The sequence below is a fragment of the Panicum virgatum genome, chromosome 5K (assembly GCF_016808335.1).
Source record: "Panicum virgatum strain AP13 chromosome 5K, P.virgatum_v5, whole genome shotgun sequence".
In the NCBI taxonomy this organism is placed as follows: domain Eukaryota; kingdom Viridiplantae; phylum Streptophyta; class Magnoliopsida; order Poales; family Poaceae; genus Panicum; species Panicum virgatum.
This window is the reverse complement of record NC_053140.1, coordinates 49,964,232-49,982,032: the sequence shown is the minus strand read 5'-3', so window position 1 is coordinate 49,982,032 and position 17,801 is coordinate 49,964,232. Positions and strand designations below refer to the sequence as shown.

Sequence of the window (17,801 nt, the reverse complement as noted above, 5' to 3'; positions counted from 1 at the left end):
GTAGCTTTCGGACTGCCTCCTGGACCACCTCCTGCACCCGGGCATCCAGTGCCGCCTGAGCCGCCTCCAGCTGGCGGGTCTTCTCCTGGAGCGAGGCCTCCTTCTGCGCCGCTTTCTCATGGAGGGCCTTAGGCGCCTCGCGCTGGCGCTCAAGGAAGCGCTCCATGCTGGTGGTGAGAGATTCCCGCCGTGCAAGGGACTTCCTCTCCTCCTCGAGGTCCATCTCGGCAACAGCCTGCTAGCTGGCAGTCTCCTGCAGCTCCTGGCGCCATTGATGCAGAGACTCGGAGAGTTCATTGAGCTTCTGCCTGCGGACCTCGAGTCCCTGGCTGTGAGTCTTGAGCTCAGATCGCTGGGTCGCAAGGCTGGCCTCCTCCTTGACAATAGCCTCCCCCCGCTGCTCCAGGGCTTTCTCCCGCCCCGCCGCCGCGAGCTCCCGGTCAAACACCTTCCGAAGCCCTTTTCGGTAGGTCTCAAGGTCGGCCTCAAGCTCGGACCGGGCGGCGGCAGCACGGGAGGCCTCGGCCTTCGTGCGCTCCTCCAGGCGGATGTGCCAGTCGCCGAGGCGCTGACGCTCGCTCTCTAGAGCCGCCCACTCCCGCCGGAATGCTGCCTCGGCGGTAGAAGTCGCCTCTTCAATGGTCCGCCGGACCCGGACTAGTACACGAGGGAGCGGAACCGGATCCTCCTCTGGGGGACCCTACAAGAGCCGCCTACCAGAAACCACCTTCAGCTCTTCCTTTGCTGCAGGTTGGGAGCTGGGGGTGGGAGCATCTGGCACAGACGCCGGGCTCTCGGGTACCGAGGTGCTCGTCGTTGCTGTGTCCGCTGCCGCTGTGTTCACCGTCGCCAAGCCCGGTGTCGGCGCGTCTGCCGCTGTAGCCGGAGCCTCGGGCGTCACCACGTCCGGCGCCACCTGTGACAGAACCGCCAAATTAAAACTCCAAATTAAGCATAATAGCCGTCATTTGAACACATCAGGCGCATTAGCTTAATGGCTTAATTTGGCGATCCTTTCTCAACCCACGGCCCGATCGAAACAACACCGGTAGTCCCATGCGAAGGTGGGCACAGATGGTACAAGCACGACAAATATTTAAAATATACAAGAGTGACTTACGATATTAACAAAGAGTTTTACAAACTGAGCCCAAAGACACCATGAATTACATAATTTACATAAAATACATAATGTACAAATTTCAATAGGGAAACAAGTTCAAAAGTAAAAATCCTGCAACTACCCTAATTCACTGGCTCAGGTTCAACACAACCGGTCAGACTGGTCCAGACAGGACAGAGGGCTGCACACTCAGCCCTCTAGTGTGCAACCTGTCCACTCTCTAACCTAGGGGTCTCGAACCACGACTTCCCACCCCTCTGCATCCCGGCGGATAAATTTGACGCAGCAGGGGCAAAAATCTACGTCTGTGTGCCCTGAAATAAAAGAATGGTGGCAACAATCCCTGAGCAACTAATACTCAGCAAGACTTACCCGACCAGTGGGTATAACTTAGCCCATATACCTAGACATGCATGGCTTTTGGCTGGTGGTTATTTTGCAGAAAAATGACTAAAGTAATTCCTTACTTTCAGTATTTTAGCTCCAGATTCTATACAATTTACCTCTAATCTAATATTTGCATGAATGAACTATAGCAAACATGTTGGAGCAATCAAATAATAATTCCATGTGTTCATTGTCATATTTATACATATCCTCCTCATTCTATAATGAGACTACGATGCAGTAAAGAGATCAAGGCCCTCATGACTGTGAGACACGGCGAATCGATTCGATTTAACCTTGCAAGGTGGACCTAACCAACATGGCACGCAAAAGCCCCGTCAGACCCCACGCACCGACCTTTCCCCTCTCCGCCTCGAACTACAGGAACCAGCCCAACGACATATGGTCAGCCGAGCTCAACATGAGACCACCAAAAGTAAACATATACATCCCAATTCTCCGCGACTACTCGACTCGCCCCAGGAGTTGGGTGCGGGTTCCTGTACTTTCGAAGCAAAGCAGTACTCGGCTTACCGATTTCGACTACCTCCTACTCCCGGCATGCAGTTAGTACAGCTCAATACCCGATCAGCACTGCCGACAACGACCGGTCCTTAACCGACTCAGACGGGACTAAGGCACCCAGGAACCCTGTCCTGCTGCCATACCTATTCATCATCATCACTCCCCGTCCGGTCTCCAATTTCCATTCATTACCCATCAAATTCAATACTCATGTACTGGAATATAAATATATCTTATATCTCGCGAGTAACCGGAAATTATTCGACTTCTAAATATCCTATATCTCGCGAGTGACAAGAATCACTCGTCTTCTATCGATAACTATTAGCATAGCATTTGTATCGTCCTAAATATGCTAGTACAACTCAAGGAACCTAAGGATCATGCATCTAGGGTTCAAGTCAATTCCTGAAACGTAATGCTCAAGTAGTAGAAACATATATAGATATCATAATTTAAAATATAGGACATGCACCGGGGCTTGCCCTGCTTCTGCTGCTCAGAACTGGGGTGAACTTGGCCTTGGGCCGGGGCCTCACACCTCTCCTCCTACTGGGCCTACTCTAGCGGCTCCGGTGGCTCCGCAACCACCTTGTACACCACCTCCTCTGCCGCGGCTGCTATACGTATGCACATGCATATGACATGAGGAATGCAGGCATGATTTGCAAAAATTATAAGTAACCGATACCCGAATTGGTTTTCACTTATTTGCACTAACTAACCCTCACTAACCCCTCTCAGCCACTGCCACACCGGTCAGACCGGTATACCCCACCGGTTAGACCGGTCTGGCCTGTGTGCAACTTGGGACCAAAATCTGGAGTATCCGGACGTACTCTCGGAGTATTCGGACCCCCAAGTCCGGAGAATCCGGACCTAAACCCGGAATGTCCAGACTACCACAAACCCGGAGTATCCGAACACATGGCCGGACTGTCCGGACCCCCACCAGTCAGACCGGTCCCTCCTACCGGTCAGACCGGTCCTACTTACATAACCATGACACCGGTCAGACCGCTCCCTACGACCGGTCAGACCGGTCCAACCCAGACCAAAAGCTGGAATCCTTGGTGCGGCGAAAATCGCCCACTAGATCCAATATCCTTCTAGGAACTAGTTCCAGGGTGCCATTGGAGGTGTTTGACCAGAGGGAATCACCTAAGATCACCTAGAAAAGGAGATCGAACCAACCCTAGCTTGTTTACCTTGAAAAGGGACTCTCCTCCACGAGAACTGGAGATTCCACATCACCTCGGGGAGGAGGATATGGAGAGGATGATCCTTGACTCCGATTTGAAGCTCCCCAAGCCTTGGAATGGATTCGGGGTGAGGGATTTGGGAGTGAGGGCTTGGGGGGGGGGGAATGGGAGCTCGAGAGAGGGAGAGAGCTGGCGTGGTAAGGATTGAACTGAGTTGTGTGTGTGAGAGAGAGAGAGAGTGATTTCAATATTGTGGGCCCAAAACGGTTGACCCAAATCCGATCGGTCAGACCGGTTGCCCCGACCGGTCAGACCGGTCTGGCCCAGCTAACTAGAACAAATTTTGGTTTAGTGATTTGTAGCGTGATTTCTGGAACTAATGACCATGATTAATTTAATTATCGGTGATTAACACTTGTGGTGTTACATCGCCGCATCCGAGGTTCCCACTTCCGCCGCCACTTCCACCGTTGCCGCCGAGGCTCCGGTCGCCAGGACCCCCGCTGGAACCCCCTCGGTGGTTCGGGGTGTCGAGCTGGAGCCAGTCGGGGTTGACGAACCAGCGACGCCTAGTTCAGCAGCCTGCTGTGGGAAACCATGCCTGGCACCGGAGCTGGCACCTGATGAAGCAGGGGCGGCGGAAGAGCTGCCTGGGCGAGAGGCCCTGGCAAACGATGAGAAGAAACTCTTCAGCAAAAAGCGAAGCACCGGGAATAAGGGGAGTGAACGGAAGTACACTTACCCCGAAGCGCCGGGTCTCCAGCGTACACGGAGGCTGGGCGACCGCTGCTGCCGTGGCGGCGGTGGCGCCGGATCCTACTGCTACGGTGGTGGCGGTGGCGGTGGCACTAGATCATCCTGCAGCCCCAGCTGCTCTTGCTGCCGTGGCGACGGAGGTGGTGGTGGCGCTGTCTGCTGCTGAGACGAGGGCGCCGTCCGATGCGGCGATCGCTCTTGCTGCTCCGGCGGCGGTGGCGGAGGCGCACCTCGTGGCTGCTGCTGCTGCCCTTGTGGCGGCAGTGGTGGTGGAGGTTGTTGTTGATGCTGCTGCTACCAACAGGGAGAGGCACCTCCCGGCGGTGGTGGTGGCGGCGCAGCTACACCAGGGGTCCCGCGTGAGCCGGGGGCCCGGGAGCCAGTGGCGGATTTAGTGGGGGTGCTGGGGGGGGGCTCGAGCCCCCCTAGTGCCCTGGGATCCATGGATCCTCCCCTCTGCCCCCCTCCAAATTTTAGATGCCGTGGCTGAGGAATGGGGGGGCTCAACGTTGAAGACGACCACCATCTCCGTTGTTGGGCCAGCCAGAGCAAAAGGCCCACCCATTTTTAGTTTTGGCCCAAATTGTTGAAGCCCAATTCCAGCACCGAGAGCCCACCCGATCAACCGGCCATCCATTCCCTCTCCATTCACACGGAAATTCCATTCCCCAATCGACCGGCCAAATCCCTAGCTCTACCTCTGCAGGCTCGTCGCGGAGGGGTGAGCGGTGGCGCGGAACGCTGCGGCGCCGGCGCGGAAGCAGGCACACGGCACGAGCGAGCGCAAGGCGCGCGGCGCGCGCGGGCGCAAGGTGAGGCCACGTGTGCGCTGGGCCGTGCGGCCGAGGAGCAGAGCCGCTGAGCCTGGGGGTTGGGGCGCCGAGCGCCTTGCGCTCTGGCCTGCGCAGCTGCGCGGCTGGCCGGCGAAGCCCTGCAGGCTGCAGCAGGCGTGCTGCGTGCAGCAGGTGCAGTGGTGTGGCAGTGTGGGCCCTGCAGGCCTGCAGCAGGCGTGCAGCAGGCTGCACAGCCATTCAGCCAAGCCAATTAGCCAAAGCTGGGATCCTTTGAAGAAATTCAAGAAAGGTAAATTCCTAAATGGAGTCTGACATTTACGCCTGCTGCATCTATTTTTTTTATATGTATGTCAATGATTCAATCGTTCAATTATTAATCCATTCATTATCAATAATGCCTAGAATTGCAAGATGTCGAAGAGGACACTGCTCACCTATTTTTCAAGCAGTGGCAGTAGTACTCCTCTAGAGACTAATGATAACACAAGACAACCAAAAATGCTCATAGTAGAGTTTCGATGCTCGGATATCATTAGTGATCCTGGATTGCGCAAACCAATTGATGATTATCCATCTGAGATTAGAGATCAAGTTAAGAGGGCATATGTTTTGAGGGGTCCAACTCAACAAGCTCTTGGTTTTACATATCCTCGTAAATGGCAAAGTGGTGAATGGAGATCTTTTCAGCACCATTGGTTTGGGAAATATGATTGGTTGGAGTATAGTGAAGCAAAGGATGAAGCATTTTGCTTTTATTGTTATCTCTTCTTTCAGACGGGAAAGCCTGAAAAATTTAGTAGTAATGTCTTTGCAAATATTGGTTACGAGCAATGGAAAAAGGCTTTGGAAAAATTTGATAAACATGCTGCTTCTCAATCTCTTTGCAATTCAAGGTTGAACTGTGATGACTTTATGAATCAAAGGACAAATGTGGCTAGAAAATTTGAAAAGCACACTAAGGAGGAAGAAAGTCGATACAAGATTCGCTTAACATCTTCTATAGATGTTGCAAGATTTCTCATAATGCAAGCTGATGCTTTCCGTGGACATGATGAGTCATCTACTTCCCTCAACAAGGGTACATATAGAGAGATGATTGATTGGTACAAAGACAAGGTTGAAACAGTGAAAGATGCATATAATAATGATTATAAAAATTGTCAAATGTTATCGCCAGATATACAGAAGGATATTACAAAAGCTTGTGCAGAGGAAGTCACAGCCGTGATTTTGGATGAGATTCATGGTAGGAAATTCTCAGTGCTTATTGATGAGTCTCGAGATGTTTCTATAAAGGAGCAAATGGCTATGATTCTAAGGTTTGTAAATGATGAAGGAAAGGTGATGGAAAGGTTTCTTGGACTAAAACACATTGAGAAATGTACATCAGTTGCATTGAAAGAAGCTTTGCTCAGCATGATTTCTAGCCACAAGTTAAGCATCTCTAAGCTTCGTGGGCAAGGTTATGATGGTGCTTCCAATATGAGAGGTGAATTTAATGGTGTCCAGAAATTGATTCGTAATGAAAATCCATATGCTTTCTATGTGCTTTGCTTTGCCCATCAATTGCAATTAGTGGTTGTCGCTGTTTCAACTTCAACTCCAGCTATTGCAGATTTTTTTTAACTATGTTCCTTTGATAGTCAATACGGTGGGTGCATCATGTATGATAAAGGATGTATTGCTTGCAAAACATCATGATAAATTGTAAGAAAAGGTAGAGAATTGTGAGATTGCCACTGGAAGAGGTTTGAACCAAGAAAGTAGTCTTGCTAGGCCTGGAGATACTAGATGGGGCTCACATCTTAAAACATTGCTCCGTATTTTGGTAATGTGGGAGGCTATCTTGGAGGTGCTTGAGATTGTGAAGAAAGATTCCATTAAACCAACATGTAATGGTGGTGCCTTTGGTTTAATTGGTAAAATGGAAACCTTTGATTTTGTGTTCATCCTGCATTTGATGATAGAGTTATTGAGCATTACAGATAATCTGTCACGTGCTTTGCAAAGAAAGGATCAAGATATTGTTGAAGCAATGCATTTGATCATGGATGTGAAAGAACGCTTGCAGGATACAAGAGACAATGGACGGGAGCCTTTATTCAAAAGAGTGAAGTCCTTCTGTGATAAAAATCAGATTAAAGTGCCAAATATGGATAAGGAAGTCAATGCTAGAGGGACATCTGCACGTAGAAGGCAAAAGGTAACAAATATGCATTTCTACCATGTTGAGATTTTTCTTGCGGCCATCGATGCCATTTTGACAAAGATGAATCATCGATTTAGTGAGGTTAGTTCAGAGTTGTTAGTGTGCATGGCCGCACTTAACCCAAGGAACTCCTTCTCTAGCTTTGATGTGGATAAATTAGTGAGACTAGCTGAAATATATGCTGAAGATTTCTATGTCGGCCATATTTTGATGTTACCAAGTGAACTTAAAGAATTCCACGTCCGTGTTTGAAACAACAAAGAATTTCTTGGATGCACAGAACTTTCAAAGGTTGCTGAAATTATGGTCAAGACCAAAATGAATACATCTTATCCATTGGTTTATCGGCTCATTGAACTAACACTGATACTTCCGGTGGCAACTGCTTCAGTTGAGAGGGTCTTTTCAGCTATGTCTCTTATAAAGACAGATTTGCGTAACAAAATGGGGGATTAATGGCTCAATGATTTGATGATATGCTATGTCGAGAAGGAAATATTTAGAAGCATCACTAATGAAAAAATCATACAACGGTTTGAAGCCATGAAAAAACGTCGTATGCTACTGACTCAAAAGAATATAGTGGTATGCTTAAATCTCTTCTAATTTCATAGTTTTGTGAAGATATTATTTACCTTGTCACAAATTTTATTTTGCTTTCTGCAGGTTGCTGCTAATGAAGAAGCATAATGGAGTAGTGTTGTAATGGAGATCACATCATCTTTTGGTTTCATAGTTTGGTATGGATAAAAAACCAGATTTGTCTTTCTGCTCAAGATTAACTGGTTAGTGCTCATGATTTTAGACTAATATATTGTTGATAGGGTATGTTAAGGTTCTAAAAAAATTCCTTTAAACTTCAGCCCCCTATTTTTATTTCCTGGCTCCGCCGCTGCCGGGAGCTACCCTGGCCCGCGTCCTCAGCGGCCCTCTGACGCTTTGCGGCGGGCTCCATAACTGGGGTCCCGTCGCTACGGTGCAACCTGCGCCGGCTCACCTCCACCGGCGGAGCGCCGGAGCTGCTTCGGCCCGGGCTGGGACCACTTGGAGCGGAGCTACCAGCCACGGCCTGCTTGCCCTTGACAGAAAGGTCGGACCTCGTGGCGCCAGTCTGGGCCAGGTCCCCAGTCGCGCTGGGGATCTGGATGCCGCGGTTGGGGTCGCCTCCCGTTTGGCGCGGTGCCAGAACGCCGTCGTCAAGGGTCGGCAGAGTGGCCAGCACCGCAGCCCTCAGGCTCGAGTCCTCGCAGAGGGGAACGACGCCCTGAGGGAGGATCAGGTGCTCCGGGACGAAGATCTCCCCCGTCACCGCCCGCACCACGACCTCCAGGCCTTCATGGGTCAGATCGCTGCCCTCCCCGCGGTGGGTCCTGCTACAGTCTTGGAGTCCGGTGAAGCTCCAGGCAGGACGCGGCCGCTGCTTCAGAGGGGCGATCCGGCGCTTCAGGAAGTCCCCGAGCACGTGCAGCGAGGTGAGTCCGCTCTCCGCCAGCGTCCTAATCTTGCTCAGCACGGGGTCAAACTCCGACGGCAGGGACGGCTTGGCCCTCCAGGACTGGCGGTCGGAGGTGGGCCCCTCGATCGGCATGACGAGGCGCTCGTTGGCGTCGGTGGTAACGATCACCCACTCTCTGTGCCAATCCTCCCACTTTCCGCCAGTGAGGCTGGGGATGTAGGGTGTCTGCAGATCGTTCCTTGTCTGGAAGTAGTACGCCCCGACTTCATCCTTGCTCTTCCCGGACTTCACCAGGACCAAGAAGTAGCGGAAGAGGATGACGCAGGGCCGCACCCCCACGAACATCTCGCATAGGTGGAAGAAGATCGACGTCAGGAGGATGGAGTGGGGCGTGAGATGCTGGAGCTGGTGGCCGAAATCCTCCAGCAGCAGCAGGAAGAACGAAGAAATCGACAGCCCCACGCCGGTGGAAATGTGCGAAACAAACAGCACAAATTCCCTGGTGCGCAGATCACGGAGGGGAACCGAGCCCGCTCGAATTCCCCAGGCGGTCTCCCGTGGACTCCACCCAAGCAGCGGCGCACCACGTCTAGTTCCGCCTCGGTCTGGAAACGGCGGGGACGGACGAGGGACACCATTTTGCTGTGGAGGCGAGGAACAATCTGCGCAGAATAGCAAGGGGCGAGGAGGCTCGAAAGCAAAGGGGCGCAAAGGCTTGGAAGGAAGAAGGCGAATGCGAAAAGGAAGCCGTGTTCAGTGGCACGGTCCTTTAATAAAGCCTGACCAATCCGGCGCACCCCGAAACCGTCGCTGGAAGTCAAGCGACACTCATGCCTAGAGTTAGATGCCTAGTCCATGACGGGGGGCCCAGGCCCACCTATCAAGAGACACGGGTAACAAGTGAAGGTGTGAAAAAGCGGGATCCGAACCGTCGCCCGTGCACTAAGCGAGGCGGAAACTGAGCTGATGTGCGCGCACGAAGCGCTGGCAAGAATAGAATTTTCAGGAGCTGCGCTGGTGGTAAAAATTCCATTTACCCCGGCCGCAACAATGCCGAGCATCACTCGCGTGACTAGGTGTACCACTGTATGTGGGGGGCAATGAGTCAGTAAGCCGTTGCGATGTGATGAGGCAGCGAGAAACCCGATGGATGGTTGAAGCCGGAGAAGACTCCTGCAAAGCGCACAGTCGAGCGCTGGAAGCTTCAAGTTATTCGGAGCTAGGTCACAATAGTGGCCTCACCTGCGGGTTCGTAGTCTCTCCCGAGGTGGGCCCGGGGGCCACTGTCGGTACCCTGGAGCAGGGATACCTACTCCTACTGCAGGAAGACAGGACTCGTGTAGTTATCCGCAACTGCGCGCCAAGGAGCTGAGCAGTCGGACCCCTGCTGTCCGGGCTCCACCTCACCAGACCAACGGCCCCGGACCCGCCCCCCTGCTCGGGGAAGGGTCCGGTGTCACCACGTGTCCCCCGAGGAGGGATTCTCAGCACCAGCGGCCGGAGGCACGGACCTCCCCTGGTGGCTCCGGGACCTCCACGTGTCTCCCAGACCTCCTAAGCGCACGCGCCAGCACTCCGCCCATGAGGGGTCCGGAGCTGCCACGTGCCCCACTACCGCTAGCGCGGGCGCAGGCGCGAGTCTTCCGCCGGAAGACTCGCCCACCCAAGGTGCACGGGGCAGCCTTTGCCAAATTCCACTATTGGTCGCATATTACCAAGATGCACAGTGCAGCCGCAAGCGCCGCGCACGCGGTGTACGTTAGTCTGCCGCATTAAATGGATACGATGGCACAACCTTTTCCATCATGCCGCCTACGCCGCAAGCTACGCGACATGAACAGCATGCGTGGCGCAGCCTACCCGGCTAGCTGCAAGCGCCGCACCAACATGACAGGGCAAGACCACGCCGGTCAGAGGATCTGCGCTGGTCAGTACATCCATACGGACGAGGCAGCGAAATCCCGGAATAAGATCTTCCTCAGGCGTAGCACCATAATAGCGCTAGGCACTATGTTATTTAAATACATCCACATTGTGCCCACCTGTCGGGGTCCCAATGACTATGTACGTGCCTCCCTTTGACTATGAAAGTGGAGCACATGCTAGTCTAAGGACAAGTGGACTCGCACTCTCTCCCTCACACTCTCAGCTCACCAGCTGGAACCACTCTCGAGCAATCTCTTGTGAGCACAGGCAATACAACACACAGTGAAAGTAGGGTATTACGCTCCGGCGGCCCAAACCACTCTAAACATTCTGTGTTCATCGTGTTCTTGCTTCTAGATCGGACAAATCCTAGCTACCCCCGAGTTCATTCTCCCTCAGGGCTTAGACGGGTGCATTCTGCCACCCGACTGAGTTTACCACCCGACAATACTATTTTCAAATATATGTAAAAAAATACCTTGCCGTGATTAAAGTCAGACGTGCATCTCTTGCTGACTTTTCCTTTGCCGTATAGTAGCTCAAAATTTACTCAAACGGTCTAATAGTAGCATTCTTAATTACTTTCAATGTAATTGATAACGCAGCCTTACAAGTGCCATGTGTCACGGATGGAATTTCTAGTCATTGTTCTGCTCAATTTTCAGATGGATCTATTTCGTCGCTCCGTCCTCATCAAACCCCAGGGGCGGCCGCAGCATGCAATGGCGACAGGTTTTTTTCAAACTCCCTGTTCTCAATAGAAAGAAAAAAATCAGTGTTCCCATGATCCCCTATTGGCCTTGTTTGGCTGTGCTAGGAAATTAGCACGCACGCAACCCGAAAAAAGAATCTCGCATGCATGAAGTACTAAATAAAGTTTATTTGCAAAACCTTTTTAGGGATGAGTGTAACTTTTCGCGATGAATCTAACGGCGGTAATTAATCGATGATTTGTTACAGTGATGCTACAGTAATCTTCATCTAATCGCGTGGTCAAAGACATCATTAGATTCTTCAGGGTCACTAGCGCGGGGGTTCTGAAGTTGGTTTTGTGAACTGACTTTGTTTGACACCGTAATTAGTGGTCAAAGTTTACTGTTCATAGCGCTTGAACCGAACCAAACAAGGCCAATTCTGTAGTCTTTCTATACTCCATCCGTTCCAAATTATAAATCATTTTAAAAATTTTGAAGAGTCAAACTATCTCAAAATTTGACCAAAATTATAAAAAATATAAAGATTTATATATAGCATCAAATAGGTGCACTATAAAAATATAGCTAACAAAAAATCTGGTATCATAAATGTTATTATCTTGTCATATAAATTTGGTCAAATTTGAAAAATTTTGATTCTCCAAAATTATTGGAATGACTTATAATTTGGAAGGGAGGGAGTATTTTTTTTAGGGTTAGTCTTTCTAATTCTTTTATCTTTACGCTGGAAGGCTAGCAGTACGTCGTCGTTAGTGAAGTGTGTCGAGAGATCGACAGCCTCTCATTGGGAGTGTCATCGACACAAAATTTTAAGAACTGTGTCAGTGTAGTATTATGGTGATGACACTCCTATCATATTTTATGATACTCATGTCTTCTTTCATTTTTTATTATTGGTACATGTTAGCAAATTTAATATTTATGATACTCTCGTAACATTCCTATTAAAATTAGGCTAACGGAGAAAAATGGAGTACTTTGAGCTCCTAGGGGCTCCTAGTCGCGGCTTGGATTGCCCGGAGCAGCCCTCTGGCCCTACATGTTCCCACCGAGGCGCCGAGAGAGAGCTGAGGAGCCGAGGTAGGGCACGCATGCATTATGCATACATGCAGATGCAGGTGCAGTGTAGCGCTAGCCCCCAGACCGAGGCACCACGCTGGCAAGATGTCCTTTTTGGTTTCGTGAAAAACGTTGGCAATATGACAACCGAACAGGCCACGTACAAACGTGTTCTGCAGTTGCAGCAACCAAAACCACGAGGCACGTAGGTAGGAACAGCCAAATGTCGAGCGATTGGCCATACGCTGTCCGCAGCCACAGATTCATGTACCATTTCAGAGCGAGAGGCCGATCTAGCTTGTGGTAGGTTGCGATCACACGCGTTTCGCCCTCTCGGAGCTAGCCGCCCCATCATACGCATGGAGTACACGGTGTGATAAATCCATGGGCTTAAGCGCTGTCCCTCTCTGTCCACACCATTGCTGCAAAGTGCCAGCCTGCCAGAGCAACAGGGCCGGCTCTAGGATTCTGAGTGCCCCGGAGCGAGCCACGCTTTAGGGCTCCTTAGATTAAATAATTTTTTTAACATAATAAAATAGATAATAATACTAATATTATATATAATTTTTGAAGAACAATGTCTATAATACAAACCAAAAGAGTAGAAAATAAAACGAGTATGATTACCTCAAATAATAGCTAAACCCCGTGACTTCATCAACAATATTTCAGTCCTTCACAAAAAGGCTCCTTCGTGCATTTCTTGATGCAAAATCATTAAGAATCGTATCTAGATCAATGTTGTCCAAGATATCTGAGCACGTGACAATTGTTTCTTGGGAAACATCTAAGACCCAGTTAGAAAGCAAGTTATGGTCACTAACTCGCTACCTCGGCTGGAATTGGAAAGAACTAAATATCTAAGACACTAGATAAAGCATATTTAATAGGAATTACCAATCAACAATCACGAAGAAAGGAACATCGACGTGGCGACGGGAGCAACGAGCAAGCGAGCACAGGATCGGGCAGGGACGCAGGACCTTGAAGGTTGCAGGCACAGCAGGGTGACGACGATCAGGGGTAGGAGCTAGTGCGCAGGACCAGGGTTTGAAATTTCGGCGAAATTTCGCCGAAATTCGGCGAAAAATTTCGTTTTCGTTACTTACCGGGGAAAAAAATTTCGGTATTTTTCGGAAAATTTCGTTTGAAAATTCAAAATTCAAAAAATTTCGGCCAAAAGTCACCGAAATTCGCCGAAATTTACCGAAATTTCGGAACGAAATTTCGTTTCCGCTAATCACCGGGATTTGCAACGAAAACGAAATGGTTAACCCTGCGCAGGACCCTCGTCTCGCACAGTCGCACGACGACTGCCTAGCATGCTGACATGTACAGGTAGGATACTGTATATTAGTTGTTGGGCCCCCGGCGGTCGCCTCCGCCGCATGGCCCAAGAGCCGGCCCTGCAGAGCAACGAGCGCGCTAGAGCGGAGACGCCATGGCGGCAGGCGGTGGCAGCAACCGTGCCCTGCTCGCGCTCCGCGTCCTCCTCTGCGCCCTCGCCGCCGCCGCGGCTACCGCCCTGCTCCCTCGCGCCACGGGCCCGTGCGCACGCTCGCTGTCGAGGAGCATCCTCGCCGCCACGGGCCTCGACCCGTACCTCCTCTCCTGCGCCGGCGGCGACGCCTCCGGCGGCGCTCCATTGCTGCCCCAGCAGCGCGCCAACGGGACCGGCAGCGGCGCCGCGGGAGGACCCATCGTGACCGACCAGCGGTGCGTCAGGGGCAAGTTCCCGCCGGACGCGCTCCCGCCCCTGCAGTGCTGCCCGCCGGCGTCCGCGTCGGCGCCCGTCAACTTCACGCTCCCGGACCCCGCGGGGCCGCTCCGGACGCGGCGGCCGGTGCACGCCGTCGGCGCGGAGTACATGGCCAAGTACGCGCGCGCGGTGGCGCTGATGAAGGCGCTGCCCCGGTCGGACCCGCGGAGCTTCTACCAGCAGGCCAACGTCCACTGCGCTTACTGCACCGGCGCGCACCGCCAGGCGGGGCGCCCGGACCTGGGCGTGCAGATCCACTTCTCCTGGCTCTTCTTCCCCTTCCACCGCGCCTACCTCTACTTCTTCGAGCGCATCGCGGCCAAGCTGCTGGGGGACCCCGGCTTCGCGCTGCCCGTCTGGGCATGGGACATCCCCGAGGGGATGGGGATCCCCGAGGTGTTCGCCGACGAGGCGTCGCCGCTGTACGACCCGATACGGGAGCCCAGCCACGCGCCGCCCAAGGTCGCGGAACTCGACTACTCCCTTGGAGAGGGAGGGGAGAAGAACCTGACCGACGAGCAGCAGATCCTGCACAACTTTCGGGTCATGTATAAACAGGTGGACTCCTCTGTCTTCATCTACTACTTTTTTATTTGTTTTTCTTTTAGAAAAAGTTATCTGCTTTCAGTTTCGGTTAAGCCGGTCGATCGCCTAACAAGTGACAATACAAATGCAAGCCAAGTGATCAACAAGTCTTTTTTTTCTGTTGAAACTATCAGATGATCAGCGGCGCGACGTTGCCCTCCCTCTTCCTCGGGCAGCCCTACCGCGCCGGCGACCCGGAGATGCCAGGTCCGGGTACGGTAGAGTGGATCCCGCACAACTCGATGCACATCTGGACCGGCGACAACTCGCGCCCCAACGCCGAGAACATGGGCGTCTACTACTCCGCCGGCCGCGACCCCATCTTCTACCCGCACCACGCCAACATCGACCGCCTCTGGGAGTCCTGGCGCGGCATCGTCGGCGCCCGGCGGCGCCGCGCCGACTTCGCCGACCCGGACTGGCTCGACTCGTCCTTCCTCCTCTACGACGAGGAGGCCCGCCTCGTGCGCATCACCGTCCGCGACGTGCTCGACATCGACAAGCTCCGCTACGCGTACGCCGGCGTCGGCCTCCCGTGGCTCAACGCGCGGCCGCCCGCCACCCCCGGCGTGAACCCCAGGGGCGCCCCGCTGGCGTCCGTCAGCTTCCCGGTGTCCCTCGACGCGGCGGTGACCGCGGAGGTGAGGCGGCCGCCGCCGAGCGCGCCGCGGCTGCGCCGGAGCCTGCAGGAGAAGCAGGCGCAGCAGCAGGAGGAGGAGGTGCTGGTGGTCGAGGGCATCGAGGCGGACGCCGCGGACTTCGTCAGGTTCGACGTGTACGTGAACGCGAGGGAGTACCACAAGGTCCCGCTGGGAGGGAGGGAGATGGCCGGCAGCTTTGCGACCCTGAAGCACCCCGGCAAGGAGGGAACGGTGGTACGGACCAGCATGACGGTGGCGCTGGGCGAGCTGCTGGAAGACCTCGGAGCCGGAGGGGACGACAAGGTGACGGTGACGTTGGTGCCGGTGAGAGGGAAGGTCAGGATCGGAGGCCTGAAGATCGTGTACATGGCGGAGTGATTAATTGGATTCCTGCAGGCAGCGTGAGCACTGAACAGACACGGGGCATGATACCAATAAACTGCCGGATATTTTTAAGAAGAAGCTGACTGGCCTGCGCATTTTTGCATGGCTAGTTTTAGAGTTTATAGACGGGTAAAATGATAGCTAGTTGACTAATAGAAATAAAAAAAAGGGGGGGTGGCGGGCATGTAGTCATACGGCTCTGTTCGCTGGTGGCTGGTGCTGATTTGTTGTTAGAGAAAAATACTGCTGGCTGGCTGGTGGCTGTTAGCTGGTGCTGGTTTGGTGTGAGAAAAAAATACTGTTGGCCAGTTGCTGTGAACAGAATCGAAGTGCACTTCAGTACTTCACTCGTCTCTGTCCTTACAAAATAGGAGTATTGTAAAAAAATGTGTGAAAATCAGGTACAAAAGTGAATAAAAGACTGATGACATGGGAATCTCCTGTCTTGCAACCCAAGATCACCCACGATCTATCGACTATGTGCTACAAATGCCATCGACCTTACTTCCGAGCTAGGAGGTTATAGAAGGATCCCGAGAATATAGCACGCCCTGAAGTTTGAAAAGAGAGGGGAAAACTGGCATTGACGAATGACGATACTGTTTGGTTCGCACACCATCACATTCATTCCTTCAACCAATGATCAACGAGGCAGTGCGCAGCAAAGGAGCAGGCGAGCAGCAACCTGCGTGCAAGTCTTTGGTCCTTCATTGGATGCCGAGCGGTGGGCCCAAGGTCCAGAGACGCTGAGCATTGAACCCCCAAAGCCCACACATATGCGCTGGCGCGCTGCACGCATTGCGCACACACTGACACATGGTGGCACAACTGTCCTTGGAAGTCAGAAATCAATTGGCCTGCTAGTGGCAAATTTTGCTGCTCGGCACCATTAAAAAATATCTTTTGCTCTTTGTTTAATTCTTTACGCGTAAAGTTTTTGAAACATACAAATACTGATAATAAAACAAATGACAGATTCCATCTGTAAACTGACAAATGTTTACTGTATCATCACAGTCAAATCATGGCAATTAGGCTAAAAAATTCGTCTCGCAATTTACACGCGAACTGTGCAATTAGTTTTTTATTTTATCCATATTTTAATACTCTATGCATGTGTCCAAACATTCAATGTGAAGTTTTTGGATCAATTTTTTTATCTATACAAGTTGTGCAGATGTTAGTGCTTTATTCTATTTGGATGGAAATATTATTTTATAGGTCATATTGTTTCCTAGCAAAGATGCATATAGAATTATAGTGTCTTCCAGTAAAGACACATAGTTTCAGTGGTTTGGAGTAAAAGACCCCCAAATGATGGAGGGAAAATAGGGAGGATAAGAGTGGTGGATCCCTCGAGTCCTCGACTAGGGCTGGAAACGAGCCGAGCCGAGCCAGGCTCGGCTCGGCTCGGTGTGGCTCGGCACATGAGCGAGCCGAGCCAGGCTCGGCTCGGCCTTCGAACGAGCTGGCCGATGAGGCTCGGCTCCGCTCGTATGAGGCTCGCGAGCCGGCTCGAGAGCTGCCGTACTTGGACAGCAATACAACGTTTTAGCCATATTTACATCATTTGCATCATCCAAGATCAATATATATATATATTATGCAATGGAAAAATGACAAGTTCAAACATGACATGATGCATATCTCCTGCGTCCTTGAGACCATGACTCCGTGCCGATTGGAGGAGGTAAGGAATAAGGTAGGATTTGCCTTCTGGGCCGGCTTGAGCCATGTTGGGCCGAGCTCGCGAGCCGGCTCGCGAGCCTGACCGAGCTGGCTCGGCTTAGCTCGGAGTTTTTACGAGCCAGAGAAATAGGCTCGGCTCGGCTCGCATGAGGCTCGCGAGCTGGCTCGAGCCGAGCCGAGCCACCTCGAGCCCGAGCCGGCTCGCGAGCCTCGAGCTTTTTTTCCAGCCCTATTCTCGACAACAGATATAGGAAGAGTGGAACGTGAACACAAGATGGCGGCGTGGAGAAATATGATCACTACGTAGCGCGAGAAGTCACGGATCGATGTCCATTTTAACCTCAGCTGGTACGGTGCAACCTGACAGCGGACAGCAAAATTTTATGTGCTCTCAACGAACTCTCAATAGAAGAAAAATCATGGGGTTTGAGCAGAGAGAAAGAGTGAGGTCTTGTTTAGATGCATAAAGTTTTGAGTGTAAAACATTGTAGTATTTTTGTTTGTACTCCCTCCATACCTATAAAACTTGACGTTTTGGACAAGACTTGGGTCAAACATTGGGAATATAAATCATCAATAACTTTTAAGCT

The 17,801-nt window shown here is 51.9% G+C and overlaps 2 protein-coding genes across 2 annotated transcripts; both read left to right on the top strand.

The window, feature by feature from the left end:
- The first annotated feature begins 6,503 nt into the window (after positions 1-6,503).
- Positions 6,504-7,858, top strand: LOC120710763. Its single transcript, XM_039996353.1, has 2 exons — positions 6,504-6,990; positions 7,663-7,858. The coding sequence occupies exons 1-2, from the start codon at positions 6,619-6,621 to the stop codon at positions 7,684-7,686; spliced, it is 396 nt and encodes a 131-aa protein (XP_039852287.1). The 5' UTR covers positions 6,504-6,618; the 3' UTR covers positions 7,687-7,858.
- A 5,694-nt stretch (positions 7,859-13,552) lies between these two features.
- On the top strand, positions 13,553-15,973 carry LOC120708193 (polyphenol oxidase I, chloroplastic-like). Its single transcript, XM_039993319.1, has 2 exons — positions 13,553-14,470; positions 14,632-15,973. Exons 1-2 carry the CDS (start codon positions 13,595-13,597, stop codon positions 15,514-15,516), a joined length of 1,761 nt encoding a protein of 586 aa, XP_039849253.1. The 5' UTR covers positions 13,553-13,594; the 3' UTR covers positions 15,517-15,973.
- The last annotated feature ends 1,828 nt before the right edge of the window (positions 15,974-17,801 follow it).